Consider the following 16,161-nt stretch of genomic DNA (forward strand, 5'->3'; position numbering starts at 1 on the left):
TGAATATATGGGCCTATAGCGGATCGCAACCCGAGCCCCAAATCCTAATCTCGGCCCATTTATCGTGCTTGAATATATGGGCCTATAGTGGATCGCAACCCGAGCCCCAGATCCTAATCTCGGCCCATTTATCTTGAGCGGCCCAACTATTTGAACCTCCAGGCTCGACATGGAAATACTACTTTTTGTAGCCATTTTCTTGGAACAGTTAAAGGTATACANAAAAAAAAAAAAAAAAAAAAAAAAAAAATCAATAATGTAATAAAATGATGTATTTTTAAATATTTTAGAACTTCGACACATGCAACAATATGGTATTGACCTAATCGTTAACGAGTTGAAAGACAAAAAAAATTGGATGCACGTGTTGGAACCCATCGTACGTAGGAACATAAAAATTCTATATGAACTTTTATATTTAAAATACGTGAAGTTGACTATTATCAATATAGTTCTGTCGATAAAAACATAATTTATATTTTAAAATGATTGAATTTATTTTGTGCATAAATACAAGAAATAAATTAATAATTCAATTATATACATGCCTAATAAATATTTATTCGTGATAATAATATTTTTATTAACAGGATTATATATTTTTGGATATTTTTTAGTAACAAAAAATGTAATATATTTTATTATATTAAATTTAGATGGGAGTGGGATATTATTGCTGGCACGTATTTTAACACGCCAATGGTAAGAAAAGTAAAGGCCAACCGTGAATTGGTTTGTCGTCTTGTTGTCCGGAGTTTTGCTGCCTCGTGAGAATATATAAGATTTTTAAATTATTTAAAAATTAAATTTTCTCTGTATTTACAGGAAATTTTATTTATTGAAAATATAAACATTTCTCACCACTTATTCGATTATGGGTATACCCATAGATTATCCAACTCGACCCGACCCGGCCCACTTACACATCACATTCTCCACATTCTGTTTCTGTTAGTCCTTGGAATTGGCATCCCCTTATCGGGGAACGCTGAACGGCGTACCAGGCTGTCGGCGTCAATTGCACGCCGTTTCCTCACGCCGTTCGAGTTCCCTTGGGCCCCACCACTTTAAATATTTCGCCTATTTTTGTTTTTTCCTTTTTTATGATTTAACTGCTCTGTTAACTTTGACTTTTCTTTATTATTAAAGTACGAGAATTTCGTTGGCATTTTTTTTTTCTCTTCTTTTTATTGACATTATATGATTTAAAAATGATCAAATTTGAATATTTTAAGAAAATTACACGTGTCATGTTTTAGAATTTTTAGACAAAAAAAAAAATGGCGGTAGTTTACAGTAGAGGAAAAAATAAAAAGAAAAAGGGGAAATGTTACCTTTTTTGCTCTTAAAGCATGCACTACATGTCGTTGGTCCCTCTGACACTGTCATCCGAGCGACCCAGTCGAGTTACGACATGTCGGTTACCAACCCAAGCGAGGATGAGAGAGAAGGCAGATAAGGGAAAAATGATGAGATCCAACTTCCATGAATGATTACATATGAGGGTTTAGATTAATATTGTACTAAAAGCTTTAGCTGACGTCATAAATACATAAATATTTTCATTGTATACCAATATACGAAAGTAATTGAAAGAAAGGGTAAGTTTAATAAATTTTTTTTTAGAATTGGAATAATAAATGCATTCTATAATGATTAATTAGAAGGAAATAAAAGATGGTTTAAATAAGAGGAAGCAAAAGGGAGAGAATGGAGGAGGCAGTAGGGTTTGGATAGGGGTGAGGTCCCCTCTGAGACTGACTGCCCTCTCCCCTGCCCTCCCTCTTTTAAGGGAAGCATTTAATTCAAAAGCTGCTCAAAGGACTCACCCACCTACAATTTTCCCCTTTTCTTTTTATTTTCTCATTTATTTTACCAACAAATTTCTATTTTAATTGCTAGATAAACTTTGGGCAAAACAACAAACTCCATATAATTTAAATGGATGTTTTGAAATAAGAAATTTGGGGCAATGGCCCGAAAGCTCACTTAGGTTAGGGCTTAGGTGGTTGAGAGCGAGGTGAGACCTTCACCTTCGGCTCTGGGTCTCACATATCTCAGTCCTAGAAGATCTAGGTTAACTCAATTCAACCTCTTTAGACCTGGTTCAGAAGGGAAGCATAAATTCTAGGTCAACACTCGTATAAATAAGTTTGTTAAGTTCTTTTCTTTATAGATCTTCGATAGACATTTAGACGGTATGACAAGCACCACACTTAGGTCCAAAGGCTACAAACCCTAAAGAAGAAATCCCTTCATATAAACTCAATAACTTTCTACAAAATCCCATCTTCACCGCCACTCTACTTTCTCCTTCCACTTTGCTTTTATTGCACTTATTTTCTAAATACCGTTTCTACCCCTCCCACCGCCCACTATTCCCACCAACCTGCTTTTATGGCTGCTTTCTTTCTTTTCCTTTGCTTTATTTTCATATCACCTAACTACACACACACCCAACTCCTTTTCCCTTCTCTACCTTTCACCTCCAAATTCGTCAATTTTACTTAAATTGCCACTGCTCCTTAATTATTATTAACTTCAAAATTAAATCATATCCGAAAGCAGACGAGATCATAATAGGACATGGATTTTATTTATTAAAAAAAAGAGTTAACTATTTAATTAAACCAATCAAGGTTGAATTAAATACTAATGTAATTATCATTAGACAATTCGGGAATTAATTGTTGTTAGTTTCTCGTTAATCTTTCCTTCTTAATTAGAATTTTGTGAGATGACAAGTCAGGTGGTAAAACGGTAATTATGTGAAAAAAAAGAAGGGTGCTTGCGTAGTTCGTCCATAATTGGCATTCCAAGTTCAGCTAATGAAGATGTGCCACGTGTACCACCATGTCAAAAGCCATTTTGGCTTAAAAAGACTACGTGTTTGCCACATCGGAGGCCTTACCACTCTGGCAGAACCACGTGTCCATAATCTGTATTGATTGAGACCTCGTCTCCCCCTCTGCGCCCCACTTCGCTTTTTTCCGTTGATAAAGAATAAAACTTCCATTTATTTTTCCCTTTCAGAAATGGATTACAGAGCGAACTAGAGAGAGAAAAGAGGAGAGAGAAAGAAAGTGTTAGTGAAGGAAATGTTTAGATGCTATATACTCTGGTTCGAGCTGAAGCAACTTATTTGAAGCTCTGAGTTAAAGGGCTTCTTTCTTCTTCGTTAACCAACTAGGGGGGTCTTTATATTTCTTCGTTCCTTTCTTTGCTTCTGTTCATGTGATTCTTCTTGCTAACTCTAAATCTAGCCGTTCGAACCAAATTTGTCGTTTCCTTTTTACATTTTTCTTTGTGGGACGGAAATTTTTGAGGTCTTGTAGCTGGGGATACTACTGATTTTTGGGTGCTCGGTAAGGTTTTGAGTTTTTGCCATGGCTCTGGGGTTTATTTGAAAGTAGCGCATAGTGGTGGCATTTTTGAAGATGAGAAGGCTACTGGGGCTGTTCGTCTTGTTCGTTGTGGCTCCGGTGTGGGTGAGATCTCTGAACCCACCTCTGAACGACGACGTTTTGGGGCTGATTGTGTTCAAGGCTGACATTGAAGACCCTAAGGGGAGACTCGCGTCGTGGAATGAAGATGACGATAACCCCTGTAATTGGGTTGGTGTAAAATGCAACCCCAGATCCAATAGAGTTGTTGAGCTCGATCTTGATGGCTTCTCTCTCAATGGAAGGCTTGGCCGTGGTCTTCTTCAGCTGCAGTTTCTTCGTAAACTATCTCTTTCCAACAACAATCTTACTGGAAATTTGAGTCCCAATAATGCTCGCTTTGAAAATCTGCGAGTGGTGGATTTAAGCGGCAACAGTTTTCATGGGATGATTCCGGACGATTTCTTCCGGCAATGTGGGTCGTTGAGAGTAATCTCTTTGGCTAAGAACAAACTTTCAGGGAAAATCCCCGAAAGTTTGGGCTCTTGCGTCAGTCTTGCTGCTGTTAATTTATCTTATAATCAGTTTTCTGGTTCATTACCTTCTGGGATTTGGTCCTTGACTGGGCTTCGGTCCTTGGATTTATCTGGTAATGTTTTGGAAGGTGAAATTCCACTGGAGGTGAAGAGTATGAATAATTTGCGAGCTATTAATTTGGGGAAGAATCGGTTTTCCGGACAGATCCCAGGTGGGATTGGGAGTTGTTTGCTCTTGAGGTCTGTTGATCTCAGTGAGAATTCTTTCTCCGGCGACATTCCGGCGACAATGCAGCGGCTTAGTTTATGCAGTACTCTTAACTTAAGAAGAAACCTATTTGAAGGGAAGGTTCCTGAATGGATTGGTGAAATGGAAGGCCTTGAAATCTTGGATCTTTCAGGGAATAGATTTTCTGGTCCGGTTCCAAGTTCATTCAGGAAACTTCAAAATCTGAAGGTTTTGAATCTTTCTGAGAATGGTTTAATTGGCAGCTTGGCAGGGTCCGTACTTCCTTCTCAAAACCTTTCAGCCATGGATCTCGGCCACAGCTCTCTCACCGGTGTGCTTCCGGCCTGGATTCTGAAGCTGGGTTCTCAAAATGTATTGCCTTCTGATGTCAAAAGAAGCTCTCTTTCTACACCTGTGGGAAAAGCTCTTGTTAATCTTCAAGTGTTGGATTTGTCTCACAATGCACTTTCTGGTGAAATTTCACCTGAGATTGGGATATTAAGTAACTTGCAGGTGTTGAACCTGTGTAAGAACTCATTTGCTGGGGCTATTCCAGAGAGTGTTGGAGGCATGAAGGGCTTGGTTTTTCTTGACTTGAGTGAGAACCAGTTGAATGGAAGCATTCCCGAAACGCTCGGCGGAGACGAATCATTGAAAGAATTGAGACTGGAGAAGAACTTGCTGGAGGGTGAAGTTCCAAATTCGATTGGGAACTGTTCTTCACTTGTAACTTTGTAAGTGGTCTTTGCTCTGATGTTTCATTTGATTGTCAAGAGGTACAATGTGAGAGTCTTGCTCTTAGATATGGGTTAAATTTTGCAGGGACATATCGGAAAACAGGTTAAGTGGCTCCATACCAGCAGCATTGTCTCAACTGACCAATCTTCAAGTTGTGGACTTATCAGCAAACAATCTCAGCGGTGCACTGCCAAAACAGTTAGCCAATCTTCCCAACCTTCTTTTATTCAACATTTCTCACAACAATCTGCAGGGAGAACTGCCGGCAGGTGGCTTTTTCAATACAATTTCCCCTTCCTCTGTGGCGGGAAATCCTTCTCTTTGTGGTTCTATTGTCAAAAAGTCTTGCCCTGGTGTCCTTCCAAAGCCTATTGTTCTAAACCCCAACTCATCTTCTGACTCCGGTTCTCCTTCATTACCTTCAACTCTTGGTCACAAAAGAATCATTCTCAGCATCTCTGCACTCATTGCCATTGGTGCAGCTGCTGTTATCCTTGTCGGTGTAGTTGCGATCACCGTCCTTAACTTCCATGTTCGGTCATCTGCAAATCGTCCAGAAGCAGCCATCACGTTTTCTGGGGGAGATGACTTCAGCAACTCTCCAACTACAGATGCCAATTCTGGCAAGCTGGTCATGTTCTCGGGAGATCCTGACTTCAGTACCGGTGCACATGCCCTCCTTAACAAGGATTGTGAGCTTGGCCGCGGAGGATTTGGAGCGGTTTACCAGACTGTTCTTCGTGATGGGCACCCGGTTGCAATAAAAAAGCTCACAGTTTCAAGTCTTGTCAAATCTCAAGAAGAGTTTGAAAGGGAGGTTAAGAAATTGGGGAAGGTTAGGCACCAAAATCTTGTGGCTCTAGAAGGTTATTACTGGACTCCATCTCTGCAGCTCCTCATATATGAATTTGTTTCTGGAGGGAGTTTGTATAAACAGCTTCATGAAGGATTGGGTGGAAACATCCTTTCATGGAATGAAAGATTTAACATAATCCTCAAAACCGCGAAAAGCTTGGCTCATTTGCACCAAATGAACATCATCCACTACAATATAAAATCAAGCAATGTTCTGATTGATGGTTCAGGGGAGCCTAAAGTTGGAGATTTTGGCCTAGCAAGGTTGTTGCCAATGCTTGATCGGTACGTGTTGAGCAGTAAGATACAGAGTGCACTTGGCTATATGGCACCCGAATTTGCCTGCAAAACAGTTAAGATAACAGAGAAATGTGATGTGTATGGATTTGGAGTTCTGGTTCTTGAGGTGGTAACGGGGAAGAGACCTGTAGAGTACATGGAAGACGATGTGGTGGTACTCTGCGACATGGTTCGACGAGCGCTGGAAGAAGGTGGGGTGGAGGAATGCATTGATGGGAGGCTCCAGAGAAATTTCCCATCTGAGGAGGCCATACCAGTAGTGAAACTAGGATTGATATGCACCTCACAGGTGCCATCAAACCGACCTGATATGACAGAGGTTGTTAATATATTAGAGCTTATCAGATGTCCATCAGAAGGCCAAGAAGAATTGGGATAAATCCAGTTTGGTTTCTTATTATAAATCTCAAGGGGATTCAACACAGGTCATTCGGCGAAGAAGAATCCGGTCTGTTCGGTCGATCTTAAGGTAGATGAAAAACATTAAAAAAAAAAAATGTTTGAGAGTTTTCTGTTTCTTTTTCTTTTGTTCTAGCTCTGTTAATTCCTGTTGTATTTAGTAGTTTTCTTCTGTATGTTTTGAGTTTTCCGGATTCCTCTTCACCGGCTTCCAATTCGGGTCCCTAATCGAAAATCTTAACTGTTCACTTATCTTTCATATCATCTATCCATTTCAAGATCTTGATAGGAGAAGCATCAGCTTGTACAATCTCCTTTGAAAGTTGTTAGATTGGTATAAACTCAGACATAATCTACATTTTGTTAGTTTTTTCCCTTTTAGAACAAAAAACAACTAATCTACATTTACATTTGGTTAGTACTTTTAGAGGGAGGAGAATATCTTAAAGATCAAACATCACATCTTTCTGCAACATTCTGCCTTTCCTGGAACGACTTTAACAGAAAAATGCAGAGAGATAACAGGCAATAAGAATATATAAACTGTGCTATGAGAAATTTTAGAAGATGCTGTCTTGCCTCAGCTCTTTACTTAACACATGAGATTGAATTCAATTCTCATTGTAATATAAACCCATATTCAAATTTTATCAACTGAGATCAGAAGTTGAACCAAATTTCAAATCTAGGGTGAATTATTTGTTCTGTTTTCTTGTATAATTATTTTAAACCAAGATCATAAGAACAGGGTGAAGCTTTTGTTTTGGTTTTTTTCATGAAGATCATGTGAGAGAGAGAAGAATAAGTAAAAGCAGGATGTAAAAAGGTCAAAAAGTGAAATGAGAGTGTAGGAAATGTCATAATTCTCAGCACCCACTTGGGACCAAAAGGGGTGTGAGTACTGAATGGAATAACCCAAAGTGCTCAGAAACCACAGTTTCTTGTAAACAGAGAAACCCTATTGCCACTGAAAAAGTTTCCCTATACAACACCACACATGAGAATCAAGATCTCTCTCCCATTATTCATGTTCTTCCTCGAGTATCTTTTTTGAAATCTTTTGGGTTTTTTTATTTATTTATTTATAATAAAGTTCTTCCATTATGTCATTGTGTCTGCCCCATAATCTCAGAATTTGAAGTTTAATAATGCTACTAATGCTTTTCTGTGTTATCAATGTATGGTTTTGGGGGGAAAGGCTGCCATTATCTTTAAAATTCTTCCTTGTTTTTACTTTTTGATGTCCCAATTCCAAAGCAAGACTCATTCCACTTTGGAGCAATCAATAAGGGGAAAGTATTTTAACAATTATCTTCCAATGCAATAATAATAATAATAATAAACTATAAGAAGGAATAATAAATAATGATGATATCATAGAAGGAAGGGATTAAATTGTTTCTTAATTTAATTTGAAGCATACATAAGACTGATGATGGCCATGTGCAGAGGCTGCACCATCAATGCGCTGTCCAAAAAAGTGAACTAAGACATGCAACTAAATAATTAAGTATTATGGGTCAAGCAAAACTTCACATTTTCATGCATTAACTAAGATGGCCTTTGGCACATGCTCTTATCATTTCTTTTTCAAGCTGAATTACCTTTATATCCCTTTTTTTGATGACATCAAATTTGATGGAGTTCTTGATTAAATGGGTAATAAATTCATAAACTTTTAATCAATTTTGTATCTAATCGTCCTAATAAAAAACTACCTTTAAAAGAAACAAGGATTTTGATTAAGAAGAATTCTTCATATGGTAGCTATTTCTGAGATGTCCAAGAATGTTTGTATCACCGAGGAGCCAATATGAGCATAGCTTAACTAACATAAAACATATATTTATCGATAAATATATCAGATACTTGAATTCTCCGCCTACTAGACTAGAAGGGTAAAGAGTTTATGAGATATTTGAATATTTGAATTCTCCCCCACTAAAGAAAAGAGTTGCATTGGAGAGAATATTTGAGGGATTGAGTATAACTTGATTGCTGAACAAACATGGAGCGGATGATGAGGAAGTGGGGAACAAAAAGAACTGCGCACTTCAAAACCTTTTCTCTTTAGGTTTGCACATTATTGAGGGGCCAAATGATACCCTCTTGATCTATGTAAGCACGCTAGCACTTAAGATTACAAAGCAAATAGTCTTATCATTGCAATGCTCTTTCTTAAAAACCTACATTATTGCTCTTTCCAAATTCCAATTTCCATCTCTACTAACAGGAAAACTGAGATCTATTCTGATAACCATACATTTTCTCTCTTGTAATTGAACAATAAAAAATTGGCTCACAGCTTTTTATCACATAGAATTTTCTTCTTTTCACTATCCTGTTGCTAAAAAATTTCTATTTTCACCAAGTTTACTGACCTTTCAACATTGAGGAGCACGTAGATTTTTTAGCTGTTTATTGCCTCAATCGTCCCAATCATTTCCCCATCCATTTCTCTCGGAAGTTCTTGAGTTAATACCATTTGATCCATTTCCCTTTATGTCAGAATTGGATTTATTTGCAGGCTTCGACTCGTCCCAGTCGTCGTCCCAGCCTTGATCCCAACCTTCTGCTGCTTCCAAATCGTTGGTTGGAGAAGAGTCATGCTCTGCCAATTCAAGCTCCTGATATGGGATTCCATTGGCATGGCGTTCCTTGGTTCTCATTTTGCAGCATGCCCAGACACCTCCAATGATCAAAATAATTGAAAATAGTAGGTAGGATCCGGATATGAGGTTTAAATGGGTTACATAGGAAGAGGTCTGCTTAACAATGCTGCCGTTTTTTGTTGGTGATCCTACGTGAATTACACACTTCCCATTTCCAGCATCTAATATAATCGTTGAAGTTTCTGGAATGTCTGAAACATTAACCTGAAATAGAATATGGAGCATAAATGAATCTTACACCCTCTAGGGTACGAGAAACCAAGACTTACAGAAACCATTGTGTTGCCTTGGGTAGCAAATTCCTGACTGTTATCCTAACTAAAAGAGAAGTTAACTATTCTCGTGAACATCCAACAAAGGTTAACGAGTACCTTTTTAGCATGATGCTCAGGAACTTGTACATCCTTGTATTTAGCATCGGAAACTATAACATTCACTTTCAGAGAAGTCTCTCCATCATTTTGGATCAGAAGATATTGTTCCACCATCGCTGTGAGAAAACAATCTTTTAGCAATACTGGCTTCGGAAGGCTAACATAAACTAAAGTTACACTGAATTTTAACTCCCCGAGGGGGGAAATTGTTTGAAACAGTCATCTCATCAACGTTTGAAAGACAGGTATGGCATGGAGGTGATGTTAAAAAGGGCTAAAGGGGGGGAAAGCACCAGTTAATGAAAACACGAACCTTGGTATAAAAGAACATTAGTATTAGTGTCAGGAGGTTTTCTGAGTATGGAGAAACAAGATTACGAAAACAATCAGTTTGAAGTAAAAGTATTAAGTGGTATAAGATAAAAGGACCAAACTAGCACATTAAGACTACTAGTACTTCTTTTAGGATACAAAGCTAGCAACTACTTGTTTCTGCCTCCAACACTTCATGGTCATGGTGTATTTTTTCCTTCACGCTTGACCTCCCACTTCCCAGCCGTTCAGCTTATTAGAACGCACGAAAGACATCACCTAAATTAAGTAATTTTGTGAGACTGCACATCATCTCACAAAATTACTCACATCCCCATTTGCAGCTAGATCAGAAAAATCTTGTTGAAAATGAAGGTCACTAATGAACTGCTCCTGAGCAAAGTTCTTGGCAAGCATGGTTGGTTATTTTGAATGAAAAACTCCCAAATATGTGAAAATTGTCATTATCAAGCTGCTTACAAGACTTCCAAATGATTAAAAAATCATCATCGTGACTCATGAGCATACAGTAGTTTTCAAACAAATCAAGAGCAATGCCTTCTCCTTTCAAAGTTAGCAATAAGATTATTTCCCGCATTTTCAAGTTATTGGCTCCAGATTGATGTTCGATCACAAATCTAATATATCCAAGAAAGCCTGTCCCTAGACCTTGGAATTTTGGAATCTTGGTGAAAAACATTGGACAAATGGGATTTAACTTACTTTTTGCATTAAATAACTTTCCCTTTCGTTGAATGCCTAACCTAGACCATACAACAGTTGATTGTAGGTGCTCTTGTCTGTTGCTCAGCTGCCCACATACAAATACCAGAAACCATCCTCTTGCAGTGAAAAGGTTGGCACTTGACCAAGTTCTAGCTAGGCCAAATAGATGGGTCAAAAACCCATGTCAAAACCAACAACCAACCAAAACTGAAAAACTAACAGAATTTCAGTTTGATTAGGTACCAATAAGGTTAGTTATAGTCGAATTTTAAAATAGAAAAGTCAAGTCAATTTCAGTTAGTTGGATTTTGGTCTGTTTAATTGGAATTACAACTTAGCTTTTAAAATTTTTATGCCATTATGGTTAGTTCAGCATTGCTTTTNAAAAAAAAAAAAAAAAAAAAAAAAAAAAAAAAAAAAAAAAAAAAACCTGAGGAATTGAACGAGCAATACCCTTAAGGCAAACCCATCAGCAACACCCTTAAGGCCTGTAACGATATTTATATTCAAACTCTAGCAGTTGCCTAAGTGCATACTTGCTAGGACCAATTCTTAAGAGAGGTGGCTTGGAAGCACTAAACCTGGCACCAAATCCATGAGATTTTTCATGTCTTGCAATTACGGCAGTCCATTTGGTATTTCTATAATGACATTCCAATATTTCCTTTCAACCAAGGTTTCCTTTTATCCTGCCAACCTCCAATACAATCTTTAAGGTTTGAAGTTTTTAACCACTATTCTAAGCTGATATTCGTTCCAAATTTCAGAAATCCTTGGCAGGAAACTATGCTTCACAACATAGCTATGATATTGGTAAATAAGGCCCTGCCCGCTAACTATCTATCCCTTCTGGATTTCCATTCTTACCCCTCCTGTCGTAGGCATATAGTGACACGGAAAAGGACATTCCATGGGTTTTTGTAGGGGAAAGTAATCAGCGGTGTGGAACTTTGGGGAAAATTGTCGCCTGGGAGGAGAGGAACCAACTCTCTCGAATAGGTTTAATTTATTTGCAGAGAAAAGCAACTCATGATAGAAGCTAAAAAGGAAGAAAAACGCAATTACCTTGTTCTGCGAACTGAAGGCATGCAGTCATTTTCTTAAGGTCGTGGCAAGTCTTGTTCCTGTCGCACTTCTCTAAGGTAAAACCATCAGTTGAACTGGGAAATGGAGGAATTGCAGGAGTTGGAGAACTTATCGGGACGCCCCCAATCAATTTGCCATTGATAACAGAGCTAGGACCAGGAGCTGGAGCTATACGCTAAAAAAAAAACGAAAAGGAGAAATATAAGTTTCAAAGTACAATCCAAAAGATGCATTAAAATCAATAGATGGAAAGAGGAGATCCAGAATCCAATTCAAACAGACCTCGGGAGAATCCTTCAAAAGCGAGAAGCGGAGATGAAGATTCCAAATACGGTCAGTGAGAGAAGCATCGGATCCAGGAGAGACGAGAATGAGAACAAAGAACACGATTACGAGCACGAAATCACGATTCATCGCCGCGAAAGATCTGCCGCCTTTCTACGACGGGCGAATCAAGCAGAACCGCGATAAACTCGAGATGGCGGAAACACACCACATTGTTGAAGATTTTGAATTCAACGAGGAAAGTACGTGGAAGGAGAAGTCGTCGATGGAAAAGTCAAATCAACGAAATATGGAAACGCGGGTACAGTCTCTTTCCTTCTTCCTCGTTACGTCCGGAGAGACGGCTAGGTCCGGTGAGGCTCCGTTTTAAAATTATTTATCACGAAAAAAAAAAAAAAAAAAAAAAAGTCAATCATCAAAATTAAAAAATAATAATAATAAAATAAAATTACATTTTTTGAGTTCGGAAATTCAAGAATTAAAAATGTAAAACTTGCCAATAAAATTGTTGAAAATTCAATAAATAAATTATTGAATTTGAAAATCCTTATCAGACGAACATTTACAATAGTATGATATTGTCTATTTTGAGTGTAAGCCTCCAAACGGCCTCAAACCAATATGATATTGTCTACTTTGAGTGTAAGCCTCCAAACGGCCTCAAACCAATGGAGAGGGTATTCTTTGAATAATTATTGAATTTGAAAATCCTTATTAGACGAACCTTTACAATAGTATGATATTGTCTACTTTACTTTGAGTGTAAGCCTCCAAACAGCCTCAAACCAATGGAGAAGGTATTCTTTAATTATAAACTCACGAACATTTCTAATTAGAGATCGGACTTTCATCGTCCAATATAATTATCTGAAAACATTATAATTTATCAAACATCTATTTAAGACCTTCAACCAAAAAAATATATTTAAAATTTGATTAAAATATTTATTTAATTAAAAAATTAAGATGGTGAAGGCCCAAATTAATGACTTTTATATTGGGTTGACCAAATTAATTAACTATTATGAATAAATAAAAGAATTAATTGAATCTAAACAGAACTATACACAATAATTCAATTTTATTATAAAAAAAACATATTTTTTTTTTAGATTATTTACTAAATACATTTAAAATTACAACTCAATATTTAGTTTGCTATTTGAGCTTATTACAAACGAAAAGCCAGCTTGGATGAGAAAATAAATAAGGTTGGAAATAACTAATTAGATATTAAAATTAGAGTAATTAACAATAAAAACTAGAAATAACTAATTCTCTCTCTCTCTCTCTCTCTCTCTCTCTCTCCCCTGCTTCCGTCTCCCATGAGAGAGAAGAAAATCTGGGGATTGCTTTTTCGATCGAAAGGGAGTAGGGAAATAAAAATTGTATGAACCATTATTACTTCACAAGTGTGTGTTATTACGTATTGAATTGAATTGGAATTATGAGTGTAGCAACCGCATCTGCTTCATCTCTTACTGATTCTGCACCAACCAACAATTCTGAAGCTGCGATTTGGTCGTCTCTCTGAAATTCTTAACCCTAACCAGACAGAAATGCGTGCACCACATCCCTAGCCCCGCCGCTCTACTCGTCTTCAACAGGTAACAAACCGGCGCACCACGTTCAACGCCTCTACCTTGTATTACAATCCCCCACGCTTTCGACTCGCCGTCCTCGTAATCCTCGTCTTCAAGCTCTTCAACGAACATGATGCCTTCCGGCGTCGGCGCCGATCCGCTTTTCCATTGCTTCTCTAAGATCGGCCAACGATCTTCCTCCACCGCCTTCTCCGTTTCGAATCTCGCCGCTTCGCCGTCCTCATCCGTCGTGTAAACTCGTAGAAACAGAGGCGCTTCTCGAAGATTTTTTACAATGTTAACTACCGATTCCTTCATCCATTCATCGAACTTATCGCGAGAAATCACCTCGTTGCTGTCTGTTCTCTCCTTCACATGGCGAATCACCGGCTGCAAACTCTTCATCGTAGAAACGGAACTGCTCGATTTCCTCAATCCTCCGGTGGAAACCGCCAAAGAACGAGGGCATGCTTTCTGATCACATCCGTCGTGAACATTCACATAACGACGGTCTAATACACCGCAATTTCCTCCACATCGAATTCCTAAAGAAGCCATTTGATATCTGGAACTCTGCAGCGGATTGGCAAAAACAATAAATTAGCAATTGGCCGATGGGGAAGACGATGGCCTTCCCTTCTTGGAATTGCTTTTCGATTGAAAACGATTGTGGTTGAAGCAGACGGCGTGGTGGAGGCAACGAGACTGGATAAATCGAAGGGATTAAATTCAGTTCCGAAAAGGATCAAACCAATCGCGCAACTCGAAAACGAAACTAGAAATTTGTTGGCATTTAAATGGTCAAGTTTGGTTTGCTTTTTTTGTTCTGATTTTGATCAGAGAGAAGTCCCGGTAGTCTTAAACTCGTCGGCTTCGGGTCTTCTTCCACCACTCGGAATTCCGACTTTGTTATGCTTCTCTGTAATACGCATCATTTTATTTCCGTGCAACCGCCTTCATTTCTCATTTCAAATGACGATCTTACCCTCACGTTGTCTTGGTGTCGAATGGGATTGGTGGAGTTCTGGTGATTACGGTGGAGTTTGATGTAGGGAATTCATGGCGTGTTCAGTGAGGAAACTGCCACGAGGTCCAGCAAAAAAGAACGTGGACTTGGGGGGGTTTCCACGAGTTTTACACGCGAAAATAAGGTGAATTAAAAGGAATTTAAAAGGGTAACACGCTGAGACTTTTGATCTTGGCCGTTGATTCATTAGCGATGAGTGGGTCCTACGTGGATGGGGATGAGTTGCTGACATGGCGCGTGGTGGCATGAGGAATATGCATGGAGTTCAAAAGCGCCCACGCTTCTTGGCCTCTGCCTTCGGTGAATTCTGACCAATCAAATCTGTTTTGAATCCACGTCGGCATATCCATGCTGACTCATCAGCAGTGATGGAGCTTGCACAGAAATAAAGATATCAATTTACGCTTTTAATTTTAAATTTAAAAAAAATATATCCGAATTTTAATCCATCTAAAAATTTATTGTTTCAATTATCAATAATTAATAACACTTATTTAATATTATCAAATTAATCTAATATTAAAATTAGTTCTTGAATTGGCAAAAAAAAAAATTGAAACTTATTTAAGGCCTTTTCAACGTGTGGGCTTTATGGAGTCTATGGGCCTGAGTGTGGACATATTTGAGTTGAGGATTATATATATATATATATTAATAATTATTATCCATTTTATTGTTCCTTTAATTTTGTAATTTGCTTTTGTCCTTTGGTTTAGGGTTTAGAGAAGGGTATGGTTGGAAATGGGTTTCTCAAATAAATCCCATCGATGGAATGGCATCCCATTTATGTTGTGTGGGCCCCGTGATGCCATTTTCTTTTTCCAATTTTTGTATTAATGGTTGTTAAATTTGAGCTTATGAAAGACACATTTCTACTCACCAAACTACATTAAATTCAATTAATTATACAACCCTATTCTACTTTAATTATGTTTATTTCATAAGGATGTGTCACAATTTTAAAATTCTTTCCCTCCCTCTCTAATTCGTCTAAAGGTTATGTCAATCTAACTATATATATATATATATAATAAATGTTTAGATTTATATCAACTTGAGTATAATTCAATTAGTTAACACATCATATACTCACTATCAAAAATGTTTGTAAGATCTCATATCAATTGGAGAAGAGAACAAAAATATTTCTTGTAAAGGTAGGGAAACCTTTCTCTGACATAGACATTTTAAAATCGTGGGGTGACGGCCAAACATTATGAGCCAAAGCAGATAAGATTTGTCAGAGATGGCATTGGACTGTTATAAATGGTATTAAAACTCGACATTGGACGTTGTGCCAGCCAAGACGTTGAACTTTTAAGGGTGGTAAATTGTGAGATCTCACATCAATTAGAGAGGATAATGAAACATTCGGGTATGGAAATCTCCCATACCAAAAACGTTTTAAAAACTTGAGAGAAAATTAAACATAAAAGTCTAAATATGACAATATTTACCAATGGAGTTATGAGATTAGAAAATTTAAACAATAATGAAATGGCATGTTCCTACGGTTCACTATTTATTTATTTATTTTATTATTATTATTATTATTATTATTATTTTTGTCTAAAGGAATCCACATTGGCCTTTTTCTCAATCCATGGTCAAATTTTCTTTAAAATAATTTTAAAAAATATTATAAAATAACAAAAA

The 16,161-nt window shown here is 37.6% G+C and overlaps 3 protein-coding genes across 3 annotated transcripts; 1 reads left to right on the forward strand and 2 right to left on the reverse strand.

Moving 5' to 3' along the window:
• Nucleotides 1-3,026: 3,026 nt before the first annotated feature.
• On the forward strand, nucleotides 3,027-6,701 carry LOC111808797 (probable LRR receptor-like serine/threonine-protein kinase IRK). The gene is made up of 2 exons (XM_023694981.1): nucleotides 3,027-4,882; nucleotides 4,971-6,701. Exons 1-2 carry the CDS (start codon nucleotides 3,438-3,440, stop codon nucleotides 6,418-6,420), a joined length of 2,895 nt encoding a protein of 964 aa, XP_023550749.1. The 5' UTR covers nucleotides 3,027-3,437; the 3' UTR covers nucleotides 6,421-6,701.
• Nucleotides 6,702-8,486: 1,785 nt separating this feature from the next.
• Nucleotides 8,487-12,264, reverse strand: LOC111808188. The gene is made up of 4 exons (XM_023694027.1): nucleotides 11,893-12,264; nucleotides 11,590-11,785; nucleotides 9,484-9,602; nucleotides 8,487-9,316 (listed from the first exon to the last, which is right to left on the reverse strand). Exons 1-4 carry the CDS (start codon nucleotides 12,022-12,024, stop codon nucleotides 8,867-8,869), a joined length of 897 nt encoding a protein of 298 aa, XP_023549795.1. The 5' UTR covers nucleotides 12,025-12,264; the 3' UTR covers nucleotides 8,487-8,866.
• A 1,007-nt stretch (nucleotides 12,265-13,271) lies between these two features.
• Nucleotides 13,272-14,750, reverse strand: LOC111808023. The gene has a single exon (XM_023693786.1). It carries the CDS (start codon nucleotides 14,034-14,036, stop codon nucleotides 13,374-13,376), a length of 663 nt encoding a protein of 220 aa, XP_023549554.1. The 5' UTR covers nucleotides 14,037-14,750; the 3' UTR covers nucleotides 13,272-13,373.
• Nucleotides 14,751-16,161: the final 1,411 nt, after the last annotated feature.

Source organism: Cucurbita pepo, chromosome LG13, assembly GCF_002806865.2.
Source record: "Cucurbita pepo subsp. pepo cultivar mu-cu-16 chromosome LG13, ASM280686v2, whole genome shotgun sequence".
NCBI lineage: Eukaryota > Viridiplantae > Streptophyta > Magnoliopsida > Cucurbitales > Cucurbitaceae > Cucurbita > Cucurbita pepo.

Bases quoted from the DNA above. Each gene is read 5' to 3' on its own strand.
- LOC111808188 (XM_023694027.1), bottom strand. From the start codon at position 12,024: ATGAATCGTGATTTCGTGCTCGTAATCGTGTTCTTTGTTCTCATTCTC. The intron at 11,786-11,892 runs GTCTGTTTGAAT...TTTTTTTTTTAG, and splicing joins TTTTGAAGGATTCTCCCGAG to CGTATAGCTCCAGCTCCTGG. The intron at 9,603-11,589 runs GTAATTGCGTTT...GTTTTCTCACAG, and splicing joins CCTTCAGTTCGCAGAACAAG to CGATGGTGGAACAATATCTT.
- LOC111808797 (XM_023694981.1), top strand. From the start codon at position 3,438: ATGAGAAGGCTACTGGGGCTGTTCGTCTTGTTCGTTGTGGCTCCGGTG. The intron at 4,883-4,970 runs GTAAGTGGTCTT...TAAATTTTGCAG, and splicing joins TGTTCTTCACTTGTAACTTT to GGACATATCGGAAAACAGGT.
- LOC111808023 (XM_023693786.1), bottom strand. From the start codon at position 14,036: ATGGCTTCTTTAGGAATTCGATGTGGAGGAAATTGCGGTGTATTAGAC.